The 13488-nt window shown below is 42.0% G+C and overlaps 1 protein-coding gene across 4 annotated transcripts in view; it reads right to left on the bottom strand.

The window, feature by feature from the left end:
• LOC121709920 (Kv channel-interacting protein 1-like) overlaps positions 1 to 13488 on the bottom strand; it is a 41484-nt gene that overhangs the window by 15172 nt on the left and 12824 nt on the right. Inside the window, exon 1 of one of the 4 annotated variants that reach the window (XM_042093644.1) lies at positions 4019 to 4419. The exons of the other annotated variants lie outside the window; for them this stretch is intronic. Within the exon in view, the coding sequence (XP_041949578.1) occupies positions 4019 to 4076 (58 nt within the window). The 5' untranslated portion in view covers positions 4077 to 4419. Of the gene's footprint in view, positions 1 to 4018; positions 4420 to 13488 lie in introns of those variants that run through there. 4 annotated transcript variants of the gene reach the window in all.

Here is a 13488-nt window from a genome sequence, read left to right as displayed (position 1 = left end):
TACTATTTGGTAACCAACTAACACTGTTAGCCAATTCACTAACTTAAGACTTCAGTGCCATCATATACAACGTTTTTTACACAACAAATACAGAAAGGATGGAGGCAGCAAAAGTAGAGGAGTCATTTCAGATGGGGCAAGAACAAGGTGAATTTGTATGCTTGTCAAAACGTAGTCCTACCCTGCATTAGAGAAGCTGATCATCATACCAAGCACACTTGGTGGCAAAAATAACACTCGGTGGCAAAATGAATATAGGCTATTATTAGCCATGACATTACTAGGCTATGAATCGTTCGTTCATTTTTTTTTTGGGGGGGGGGGGGGGTTACAAACTTATTCAAAATCATCCCCTCCTCTGGTTTTTACACAAATCGCACCCAGCATACACAGGAAGAGAGAGTGAAAGAGAGAAAGTGTTACATAGTATTTGTGTATTTTAAAATGTGTTTATTCTCACTAAAGCAAAACAATGCAAGAATCGGTATTTACCCCTTGGCTTCAATTTTAATCGTACTAAGTACCCCATGGCATAGTGTTTCATTTGGAAACAGATGCCAAAAGGCCAAGGGTACCCAATATATCGAAAAGTGACAAAAAGGGTCACCTTTCCTGCACATTACACCAAAGCTGCATACTGCAATACCAGGCGTTCCTGCTTTGGCAATGACAGAGGCACCATTCTCTCTATTAGAAGTCAGTATATTATCAAAATCAGTTTGAAGTCATTATTTTGAAGATGACATTAAATGGAAAAACATTTTGACCTGGGCTTTGTTGCGTAAGGAGCGTTCAGTGCTTGGCTAAAAAACGTGTGATGTCATAGCAGGCTGTGACACAAACCATCCCTCTGATCACCGCCCCTGGATCCTATTGTGAACAGTCTTTGGGTGCTAGGCAGCTAGTCAGCTAGTAAGTCCCTCCACTCGGCTTTGGGTGCTAGGCAGCTAGTCAGCTAGTAAGTCCCTCCACTCGGCGGCCATATAGCAACGCTATACAACACATGATTGGGAAGATGTCTTCACAACACAACATATGATTGGCTCAATGTATTCACATCACACCACATGATTGGCTCAATGTATTCACATGTCGACGTTTTGCCGAGGAAGGGGTGGGATATGTGTAGACAACGGCCATATTGGCGTTACAAACTAACCCCATGCATTTCTATAGAGGTTTTTTTGAGTGCTGTGTCTCCTCATTAGAAAGTCTCTGGCGTAAAGCTCACTTAATTATACATATGGGTGCCAGATAACCATGAGGGGGTGCAAGATATCTGCTAAAATGGGCCATTTTATTTCCCAGCCTAATAATAGTTCATGGGCTTGTAAAATAGCATCTGAGCATTTTTGACAGGCCAAAGTTGCCTACCTTATATGTTAACATTAAAGAACAAGGTAAAATACACTGTTCCTCCATTCTATTGTTATTATTTAGAAACTACAACTGTTGCTTTAATTCACTGTTGACCTAAAAGACGTTAAGGTGATGACCAAATGCCTACCCTTCTCAGTTTCCAGTATGCCAGTATGGATCATGATGTGCAGAAAAACAAATTGAAAAGTCATATTAACACAGGTGTTAAGGTGAGTGTGTAGTCTAATCCTTTCTCTTCAACCAGATCCAATCCCAGATTTACATTTTGATGAATTATCTTATGACTTCACAACTGCACCAATGTGGAACAAAAAATCTTGTTTCACAGTTCTAGTACTGTGTGTTTCAATTGGAAATTAATATCAATTAGCTGATTCTGCAGAGAGCTCTCCTCTGCCCAATTCTCTCCTGATATACAAACACGGCCATGTTTTTGGTTCCCTGAGATCTGCTCACTAGTTCAGTGGTTTGACAGAACCCAGCTAACATTGCTAATTAGGGAAGTTCACAGAATGGGAACATCACAGGGGGTGGGGTGGCATGAGTATAGAAAGCAGGAAGAAATCGAGGACAGAAAAAGCCAAAGTCGAAACATCTCTGTGTAGCCTAATTATGTGTAGCCCCCCCCACCCCCCCACCCCAGCACCCCACTCTGAGGGGCTCCTGTCCTCTGAGGCTGAGTCCAGTTGCATCTTACAAGACTGAAACAACAGGTCTATGCACATCAGAATCCACATACGTAGGAGGAACCTTTCACATCTTTCACTATCTCAGGGAGAGAGAGAGAGAAAGAGCGAGAGACAGAAGAGAGAGAGAGAGAGAGAGAGAGAGAGAGAGAGAGAGAGAGAGAGAGAGTATCTGGTTCAAAATGAAAACACAGAACAGCATCCCCTGTCTGTCTGTCAAAGGCATCAAATGGCAGTGCTCCTCAAACAGTACACATCCGAACGCAACCCCACTGATGGTTCTGACCATTTCTCATGGAAATCAAAGCTGGCCAGATGCTCTGAGCAGCAGACCTGAATTGGAGTCTGACTCACAAGCTGGGGGGAACTCTGGGGTATTTAAGCAAAGGCTTCAAACATATATGTGGCTTTTTTGTCTTTCTGCCCAGACCCCCTAATCCGTTTAGCATGGTGCGTGTGTGTGTGTGTGTGTCCACGTGTGTGCTTATTTTTTAAGTGTGTGAGTTGTCTGTGTGTCCGCGTGTGTGTACATAGTGTCTCTGAAAAAAGAGAAAGGAAAGGAGACAGCTACGCAGCAAGAAAGGGACAGAGAGAGAGGGGAGGAGAGTGCGTGTGTGCATGCACGTGCATGGACGTGTGTTTCTGTGTGTGTGTGTGTGTGTGTGTGTGTGTGCGTGTGTGTGTGTGTGTGTGTGATTTGAAATAAGGCTACATCTGTACCAACATCAGTATAGGCCCACATACAGAATCTTTCTCAGCCCACGTGTAGTTCCAGTTTGTTTGTGACTGTGCAAAAGGTGGGTTGAGATTGTGTGTGCACAGATAAGGTATTTGCGTTACACAGATGGCGATTAGCATTCAACACAAATATTCAACACGTGTGTGTACATCTGTATACAAACATTTCGTACTTCTATTGCACAAGCTAGTTCTTTTTCATATTCAGTATATGACTAGAGAGTTTGCAGAGCGTTGAGGAGATAACTGCAGACTTACATTACAGTTTATGATAGAATTCTGAGTCAAAAAAGAAACTTAGCATAGAGTAGAGATTAATTAAACATAAAGGCATGAATAATTATGGATGTGCACCCATCCGCCTCCTTTTACTCGTTTCTCTTCCTCTATCTGCCTCTCTTATCTCTCCTTCACAGACTCCTGTTTCCATTTTTTCATGTAATTTCCATCGCCCCCCCCCCCTCCTTTTCTGTTCTCTCTCGTCATTAAATCCAGCTTCCGGCTAGTTCTACGCATGAGAAGATAATAGTTTTGGAAAGAGTATGGAATGCAGTACTTTTCAAACCCAAAGTGCTTTACATTGAGTAAGCCTCGGCTGTCACACACAGCAAATTAGCAAAAGCTTAGAGGCAGACAAACATGTGAACACATAACACACTCACATACACGCACACACACAAAACACACACACACACACACACCTTTATCACAGACTTTTCAGTTATCATGTACCAGTGGGACACTGCATGATGAGAATATCACAGTCTAGTTTTTCAGACCCAGAGTAGCAAAAAGTAAACACGATGCTGCAATGTTCTTCAAAGTACATACTTCAGTTCATGATGAATTGAATATGAACATGTTGCCAGAAAGGTTCAATCCATTTGCACATCTAAACCTGGGCACTTGATACCTCTTAACAGAACCATTCAACTTGAAAACCGCCAACACAGACAACACAGACAAAACTAAAGCTACAGAAGATACTTTGAAGACACAAAGGAGGTTACCCTGAACAATGATGGTGCGATGCATGGATGACAGCAATAGACAGACAGCAAAACATAAGTAAGACACCTGACATGCAACAACCATAACTACACACTCCTAAATAAGCACAAAATGGCTTACAAAGATACACACACCAATACCCTACTTCCACACAGAAACATGCCACACATTATCATATTAAGCTCATTCATTGCTCTCCCTACCTTTCCTGTAGTTGACCTGTTTAGTGTGCATCGAAAAAGTGCCCAAGACTACTCCCATCTTGGAGTCTGTGGTTTTCTTCTGTCTTCTTCTGCTCGTGTTCAGTGAAGTCTCCTCTCTCAAGAGAGAGGCTAGTACTCGTGTATTTCTGAAGTACGCAAGTCTGAGCTACACAGGGAGAAGAAGCGAGTGAGTGAGGGTGTGAGGGAGGGAGTGAGTGAGGGAATGAGTGAGTGAGTGAGTGAGTGCTGACTCGGTCGAACACTTGTTCTCACCCACACCTGTGCTGCTCCACACTTCGAGCCAATCTCCCTTTGTTGCAAAGAAATATATATTAAATAAATAATCTCAGATCTCCACCTGCCCTCTATCTTTTGCTTTGTTGTTTTTTGCTTTATCTCTCTCTCTCTCTCTCTCTCTCTTTCTGTATTCTTGTCTGTACAGTCCGTTCTTCCCACCAACTCTTCTCCACAGTTTAGCTGCTTACCTTTTTTGTACCTCTACTCGTCTCTCTCCCTCTTTCCCTCTTTCTCTCTCTCTCTCTCCCATTCTCCCTCTCCCTCTTTCTCTCTCTCTCCCATTCTCCCTCTCTCTCTCTCCCTCTTTCTCTCTCTCTCCCATTCTCCCTCTCTCTCTCTCCCTGAGTGTTATGGATTTTGAGTTCCACGATACAGAGGGGCTCACAGCAATGGTGATAAAAGGGTGATGAAAAAGGGGGGGGGGCATTGTAAGAGGTTCTGACTTCAACTAAACACACCACTGTGCTGTAAATAAAAAAACAAAAAAACGCTGTTGCCTTTGCCTTGATCACATGAGACCATATGATGGATTCAGTTGAAAAATTGAACAGCGTTTGAATGCTGCCTTTCGGCTGCTCTATCCCACTCTCCCACTCCTCACATCTCTCGTCTTTGTATGATATTTCATTGATCCTGCAAATATAAATGAAAATCAGTACCCTGTAATTCAAAGTGGACTATATTACAGCGTGCCCACATGGGATTTTTACCCACAAGTCTTACTCCTTTGAGCAGCTCAATGGATTATATTAAATAAAGAATCTCACTGGAGTTCAATTTCTGTGATGCTATGAAACTCTTGTATATTCACTCACAGAAAGACAAGCCATACCATCTAATAATAAATAATTCTGTTAGTTTACACCCACATCCAGTGCTGCCACTACAAAATGAATAATTCTCCTCGGCTGCAATGAGACATGGAGTCCTATATCTATCTGAAGCAGTGGAAGAGTCATGGCCAGTCAGAGACCGGTGTGGATGTTCAATTAAGTCCACCACAATGCACTCAATTAGTCTGTAGCATCCTCTCCTGCGAACCTAAGGACCTTCACAAACACAATTGATTAACTGATCAGTTCTGAACTGAACATAACATAGAATAGAATAGAATAAGGGAGGGGGTTACCATACAAAAGTGTGAGAAGAAGTAGAGAGTAGAAGAAGAAGTAGAGAGTAGAAGAAGAAGTAGAGAGGCAGAGAGGGTGGAGGAGGAGGAGGAGGTGGGGAGGGGGTTACCATACAAAAGGGTGAGAAGAAGTAGAGAGGCAGAGAGGGTGGTGGAGGAGGAGGAGGAGGTGGGGAGGGGGTTACCATACAAAAGGGTGAGAAGAAGTAGAGAGGCAGAGAGGGTGGTGGAGGAGGAGGAGGAGGTGGGGAGGGGGTTACCATACAAAAGGGTGAGAAGAAGTAGAGAGGCAGAGAGGGTGGTGGAGGAGGAGGAGGAGGTGGGGAGGGGGTTGTCAGAGTGTACATTTGTTTTCTCCTCACTTCTCACATTGAGATGGTCTTAAAGGAATCATCCGTCGCTGTTTTTTTTTTAAATGAATTTGTATGGACTGGACTATGTTTTTTTTTTTTTTTTTTTTTTTAAATGGCGACGAAATTGTGAATTTCCAGAGCGTGTTACTCCATACTTGGCAATCGACTCCTACGGACTTTTCCCTAAAGAAATTTTTCACCCCCTAGAAATGTTCTGTCACGGCCTATATGTCGACATTTTTCAAATCTAAACCGAGTGATTAATGCTGGCATTGTCATTGCCATCAGCCAAAACCTAAACCTATTGCAAGCATATAAAACAGTTAACTTAAGCAGACCAATATGAGTCATTATTTGTGTTAACTATCTATGTGTTGGAAAAAATATATAGCTTGGCCAAATATCTGGGTATCCCATAGGTTATCAACTGTCTCGTGGCTTAACGGCAGCGCGTTGGTGCACTGCGAGCTCGGCCGGAGTTCACATCCTATGTCTTCTTTTCATCTCTGAGTAAGAGTAGGCCTACGAGACACAACAATAGGTTTTGACCATACATATTTATGTATATAGTTACTCTACATCGAGAGACCATAGGTACAAGACATCAGTCAAAAACAATTGAATCTACATGTCACACTAGTTCACCTGCAGGTAGCGAGAAGCAAGAGGACAATCTCACATCATAAGAAAATCGAACCTACAACGTTGGGATAATAAGTCATCTGCTTTAGCCACTACACCATTTAACACTGCTGTTGTTAGGGACTGTGAAGATTATAATACTAAAAGCAAGGCAATACTTTAATTAACATAAATAGCAAGAATGAGCCAAGTAGGGGAGCAGTGTCTTAATCAAAATTAAGCTACAGGATAAATCAATCATTGAGTCACGAGATAAACATCCACTTCGCAAATTTTGGTTAGGCGGTTGTGATTTTTGGTTAGGCGCTCCGGACACCAACAGGAACTACCAAGGAACGACACAAGTGCGACTGCCTAGGGGCAGTAGTTCAAACGACCAAACTTTGCATCCTTGTTTGCGATTGAGAGTTCGAACTACCCTTTCTAGAAACAACAAATCTAAGAACGATGGAGCAAACTACCAAGGTTGCGACGCAAGTTAGCAAACGATGCTTTCTAGAAACGACCCCCTGGACTCTCTATCCGACCACATAAAGACCTCGGGATACTTCGGTTTGGCTTTAGGGACCTTCTACTCACTACCACGCAAGGAACTGTAGAAGAGGTATAAAAATAGCGTTTTGTAGCGGCGAAATAATATGCCCTTCTCACTTCCACGCTAACGAGTTTTGACTAAAAACGGTAAAATCGAACTTTCTCAAAACACATCCGAATGACATGATTTTGATGTCAACTCAACGTATGTACTCCCAATCATCCGTAAATTGATCTAAAGTGCATTTTACTCCGGATAATTCCTTTAAAGGGATATTCCACCATTTGGGGGATTACACTCATTTTCCACCTCCCCTTGAGTTCTTCCCCTTTCTCCAGTTCATCCAGCCGTTCTCTGAGTCTGGCGATACCACTTTTAGCTCCAGCCTAGCATAGATCATTGAACCAGATTAGACCGTTAGCATCTCGCCATCACGTTTAAAAGTGACTAAGATTTCCAGTAATTTTCCTATTTAAAACTAATAATCAAGGAACACCATGGGCGCAGCAGCACAATGATATCATGCAGCACCTGAAAATAGTCCCCTTAGTCTAACTTCCAGCAACAAGGTTGAGCTGCAGCAGACAAATTGGTTAGTGACTATTATTACGCCTGAATGAGACGCTTTCTAACTCGAGACGAGACAAGTTTTAAAAAGGGAAATTACTGGAAATCTAAGTCACTTTTTAACGTGATGCTAGCAGGCGAGATGCTAACGGTCTAATCTGGTTCGATGATCTATGCTAGGCTGGAGCTAAAAGTGGTATCGCCAGACTCAGAGAACGGCTGGATGAACTGGAGAAAGGTAAAAATCAACTGTTTAACTCAAGGGGAGGTGGAAAATGAGTGTAATTCCCCAAATGGTGGAATATCCCTTTAAAGGAATGCCCTTGGGGGTAATGCATGTTGGGAGGCTAGACAGGCAGTGAATAAGAGAAAGAAAGAAAGGCAGAAACAATGGTGTAATCAAAGACAGCGAGAGAAACCGAGAGAAGGAGGGAGGCATGGGCAGAAAGAGATGGAGAAGATGCTCGGGGGAGAAAAAAGAAGAAAGAGAGAACAGTTATGATGATTGAAAGGGCGTGCGTCTCAGGTTAAAGTAGCAAAAAAAGATAAAAAGTGAGAGAGAGAGAGACTTCTCCTTTTGTACAGACTCCTTCATCAGACAGGACTGTCAGTATGGACATCCATAACGAGACTCACTGCAAGAGTTCCGGGTCCCCCCCCTCCCCCCCGTCTCTCTGAGCTGCTCTCTGCTGCCTCAATCTGGCTTTCATCTCTCCAGCCCTCTCTTCCTGTCCTCACACTTTACCTCTAAACCAGCCACAGCTTGAGAACCTGGTCTGAACCCATTCTCTCTCTCTCTCTCTCTCTATCTCTCTCTCTCTCTCACTCACACGCACACACAGAGATAGAGATAGAGCAAGAGAGAGATAGATAGATAGACACACACACACACACACGCAAACACACATAGAGATAGGGATAGGGACACACACACACACACACACATCTCTTGATTGTGAATCAGCTACTCACCAGCTACAGCCCCTAGGGAGAGTTACCGTTCCCTTACCGCCACTTCCTACTTCTCACTTTCACAGCCAGCTCTGTAGCAGGGCTGAACATCAGCTCTTACATGCACACACTCACACATACACACAAACACACACACACACAAACACATATACATGCACACGTACACGTACATGTACAGTACATGTATGCACATTCACACACACAAATGCATAGACACACACAAACACACACAAATACATGCGCACATACACATGCATACACAAACACACACATATACACATGTACACACACATATACACACACAGACACACACACACACACACACAAACATACACAAACACACACATACATGCACACACACATGCACACACAAACATGCATGCACGCTCACACATGCACGCACGCACACACTAGAGTGTGGCTACCCGACCCGAGCCCGACAGGACCCGACGGGCTTGCTTATTATGTTGCGTATAATTGCTTATTATGTTGCGTAACCAACAGATCTGCTTTACATGATGCAAATGTTTGTTTTTTGAGAATAAAATAAAATGTAAAAAAGCTTTCTTCCTGTGTGCAAGATTTGTTCATGTAGCCGTGACAACACAGCGGCACATCTTGGGGGACGTTAAAAAAAAGTTGTTAGCCTATCAGGAGATTTTAAGACCAAAGAAAACTAAGCAAATTAAAGGAGAATTCCGGTGTGATTTTGACCTAAAGTGTGTTGAAACATGATACCAAGTGTGAACGTATATCTCCTAGCTCATTTCGGCTTGTCCCCTGCACTCAGAAATCTGGTGCTAGTTAGCCAATGCTACCAACAGTTTTTCGATGGGGGTGCCTCGGGCATCGGCCTAGCCATGCAAATAAATCACTGTTTTACACCATTTACGAGGCTCAAAGTAGCTCCATACTTCATTTGTAGACTTCCAAGGGCCTTGACATTTAAAACAAGACATTGAGAACTTTGAAAAAGCACTGGTAGTTCACTTAACATAATTCTGTGGAAAAGCATGGATTCCAGGTTCTTCCAGTAGCAGCAACTGGAATCCATGCATTTCCACAGAATTATTTTTGGAATCTGATCCCTTATCATACATATCATCATCATGGTGTCTAGTAAGGACTGTCACACATTCTCTGTTTAGTCACTCATGAACACATGGAAATTCTCATCACAACATCAGGCTAAGACCTTTATGGAGCCTTTTCCCTTGTAAAATCAAGGCAATGTTTTGCTCTGTATTTGGACACAGTACTTCCATTGTAAGGACCCCGTTAGCTTTATTGGCTGTGCACTCATTCATTTAGTCATGGTCACCAGCACACTTCCCCATCACGTTGAGATGTGCCCGCAGCGTGACTGAATAGTTTACAGCGTTGGCAAGGCGGCTTTTTCTTGTTACAGCATCATTATGCAACTGAATACAAAATGAAGCAACCTAAATTCTGCAATCAAGGTTGCCTCTCTATCCTCCCTAGCAGTCCCAGATGTGTTAGGAATTTCTAGCCTGTCAGGCTGTTTACCGAGTCTGCCTGTAGCGCATATGGAGATTGTTTGGGCTGGGTTTTTGGTAAGCTACTTAATACTTTCCCATTTGTTGACATTTGGTTGTTTATCCAGGATGCTTCTTACATGTACAAACACAAACAGGTGCTGTCAGTCACAGTAATTCTTGTCTGCATGAATTATCTTCTGTGGTTTATGCCCCTTCTGCTGATTATATTTGTTTGTGGTCCACAGAGGCTTGTGTGTGGAGCAGAAGAGAAGAGGATAAGGCAGATTTATTGAAAGAGAGAGAGAGAGAGAGAGAGAAAGAAAGAAAGATAGAGAGTGTACAGGGTGGTTTGAGGAATGAGAGGGGGACTTGGCGGTGAAAAATAGGGATGTTTTACCAGAGCGTCTGTGCGCGGGCTCATCTTCCTCTGGTGGGATTAATGAGACATTTAAAGGAGATCCTAATCGCTAATCAGCGTGTGGAGAGCGGAGTGGTCTGCACCACCACTGACCTCTGATTCATCACCACCCTCCACAGCTGTCTCCCCCTAAACATAATTCACTACCTTCCTCTTTCTCTATCACACTCTCTGATCATCTATTTTTATTTCTCATTCCCTCTTTCTTTCTGTTCTCTACCTCTGTCCCTCTATCTATCTCTCATTCACTCCTTCTATTCCTCTGTCCCTCTATCTATCTCTCATTCACTCCTTCTATTCCTCTGTCCCTCTATCTATCTCTCATTCACTCCTTCTACTCCTCTGTTCCTTTCTTCCTCTCACTGTCTCTGCCTATTGTTCAGTCTTTCTGTTTTCCTCTTGTTCTCTGTTTCTTTCCCTCTTTCTGTTGTTCATTTACTTGTCTTCTCTTTCTCTATCTATCTCTATCTCCCTTTCTTTTCTCTCTCGCCTTCTTTCTCTCTTTGCCTCTCCATCCCTTTCTCACCCCCTCCAAGTCTGGCTCTGTCTACTTCCTGCGTGTCGATTGTGTCTAATCCGCCTGCAATTCAATTTAACCTGCCGGTGTTCAACTTAATTCAGCTCAATTCAATTAAACTAAAAGGCAACATAAGTAAAAAACAAACTGGAACTCTTTCAGAAGTGAGTTACATACAGTAACTGTGGTTCCTTCAAAAAATAGAAATATTTTTCTATTAATATTAACTTATTTACAGATTTTCTCTGTCACTTTGATACATTTCTCGAATCATCCTCGACATTTGCAAAACAGTAAGTGCATTTCTCAAAACAATTCGTACAAATAACAAAACATCATGGATTACCTGCAAAAGTAAATATCTATGTCAATGAACATGTCAGTGCCTTCAGAATGACAAGTCCTTGTGTCATTGTGTACGGATAAGACAGTCAAATTGCTTAGTCATGTTGTCAATATAACAGTGTACTCTGGAGGGATGGTCTGATGTAAACGGTTGCAATGACATTTACAGTTTTTCTCAGTCGCTTTGGTACATTTCTCGAATCATCCTCGACATTTGCAAAAAGGCTCTGCAAAAAGTTTTGTTGACAATTATTGTAAATTGTAGGTTACACCTTAGTGTATATGGGAGTTTGATTGCAAGAGACTGGACAAGATTCACATTTACGCTTCTGCTGTTTGCACTGTCATTTGTTGACAGACCATGTCATTGCGATACAGAAAGGAAAAGACAGCACTGGCACAAAGAAAAAAAAACAGAAAACAAAAGAAATAGAAATGTGAACATAGGACAATCTCCTTAAAGGCCATGTTGCAGGGTTCATTTTCCAACGAATTTGCACAATTTGCTTGTTGGTAATAAACATTTAAACTGTTATCCATTGTATTTGATGTTGTTGGGTATCACAAAACGGAATATAATACGAAAAAGCAGGTACTATTTCACAGCGTTTGAAGTGATTCTCCTTTCCCCCACAATGCATTGCATTACGTCACCTTGGGGAGGCTACAGACCAAAGCCCACCTTGAGACCCTTGAGAGTAACGAGAGAGGAGTAAAGAGAGACCAGTGAGGGATTGTTCAGCAGTAGATAGCGCAGACATGTTTAGGATTTTGAATGCTAAATACGTCATTTTAGTGCGGTGTGCGGGTGATAGCGAGAAGTTTTAGAAAAGTCCTGGGCAGCCACAAATTCCAATGTTCCGCGACTGCACTCCGAGTCCACTGCGCCCACCCTAACCCCCACATAAGCGCACTTGACATCGTTAGCCTATTTCACTATAGCTAAGGAAAATTACTTTTCTGATCGTCAAAACCACACCAGAGATGTTAGGCTTTAAATATAGGCTAATAATCAGGCTGCAATGATCTCGCAAATAATTTCTGAATAGCCTAAAGTGTGTTGTCTCCACAGCAAGTAGCCTATGTGTCCTAATAATTTCTATCTTAGCGACTAGGATAGTGAAATGATTTCACTAGCTATGCATTTATTATTTTTGCAAAACTGTAAAACACAATTAAAGTTTCTTTCAGCTTATCCATGTTTTTTTTTCTACGTGTAAATCGCATAGAATATGTAGGCCTATATCAACCGTAGGCCTACACACTTTATCGCTATCACATAGATGAAACCACGCTACGGTTCTTACAGTAACTGACTCACGTTCACGTTGATCTCTATAACTGTTAATTTTTAGTAGCCTATATTCGAACCTATCCATAACCCTTTTTTGCTATTTGACTCATCATTTCACATACAAAAATATAAATAATGTCAGACAGCGAATTAGTAATTATTTAAAAATATATATAATATTTTTTTTAAAATCTACCTCCTGCCAGCAGGGGGTGCTGCAGCACCCCCCTTCCCGCGCCCTTGGGTAGATCATAGGGTAGCTGTGATATAAATGCTGTGACGAAATTCGAAGTGTAAATATACAAACTTTATGTTTAAAGTGTAACAGCGATGTCCATTGAAATGCATTGAAATGAATGAAGCGCAGATCATGTAGTCCCCAAAGTGACGTCATCACCGAATTGCGTAAAAAACCCCCGCTAATGCTAAAAACAACAAAAATTGGCATTTAACACCATTTGGAGACAACACAGGCTTTAAGGAAAACTGTACATGCAGTGCTGTAGGAATTACAGTGCAGTCTTCCTACACCTCCTAATGTTCCTGTCTGTTGGGCCACAAATTCTCATCCAAATCACGACATATTATGACAACTTGTTCAACCATTTTGCATGTAAAGACTTATGCTATGAACTAATGCCTAAATGTTGTGGGGCGTGAGACCCATTATAATACATTTTGATCAACATGACATAAGCAAGTGATAATGTAAGAAACAGCAGAGAATTGTACATATTCTATGCATGGATGTACCAAAGCATTTGCAACTTGTTCAAAGAAATGAGAAACTGCTGTTTTGATGTGCACAAGTGACACAATGATGTGAAGATTGAACAGGTAGTTTTCAGAATTTCAATTCTGAGAAATGTACCAAAGCGACTGAGAAAAACTGTAGGTGGAAG

This window comes from Alosa sapidissima, chromosome 5 (genome assembly GCF_018492685.1).
Source record: "Alosa sapidissima isolate fAloSap1 chromosome 5, fAloSap1.pri, whole genome shotgun sequence".
Lineage (NCBI taxonomy): Eukaryota > Metazoa > Chordata > Actinopteri > Clupeiformes > Clupeidae > Alosa > Alosa sapidissima.
The sequence above is the reverse complement of the archived record's forward strand: the minus strand, read 5'-3'. Positions and strand labels throughout refer to the sequence as shown.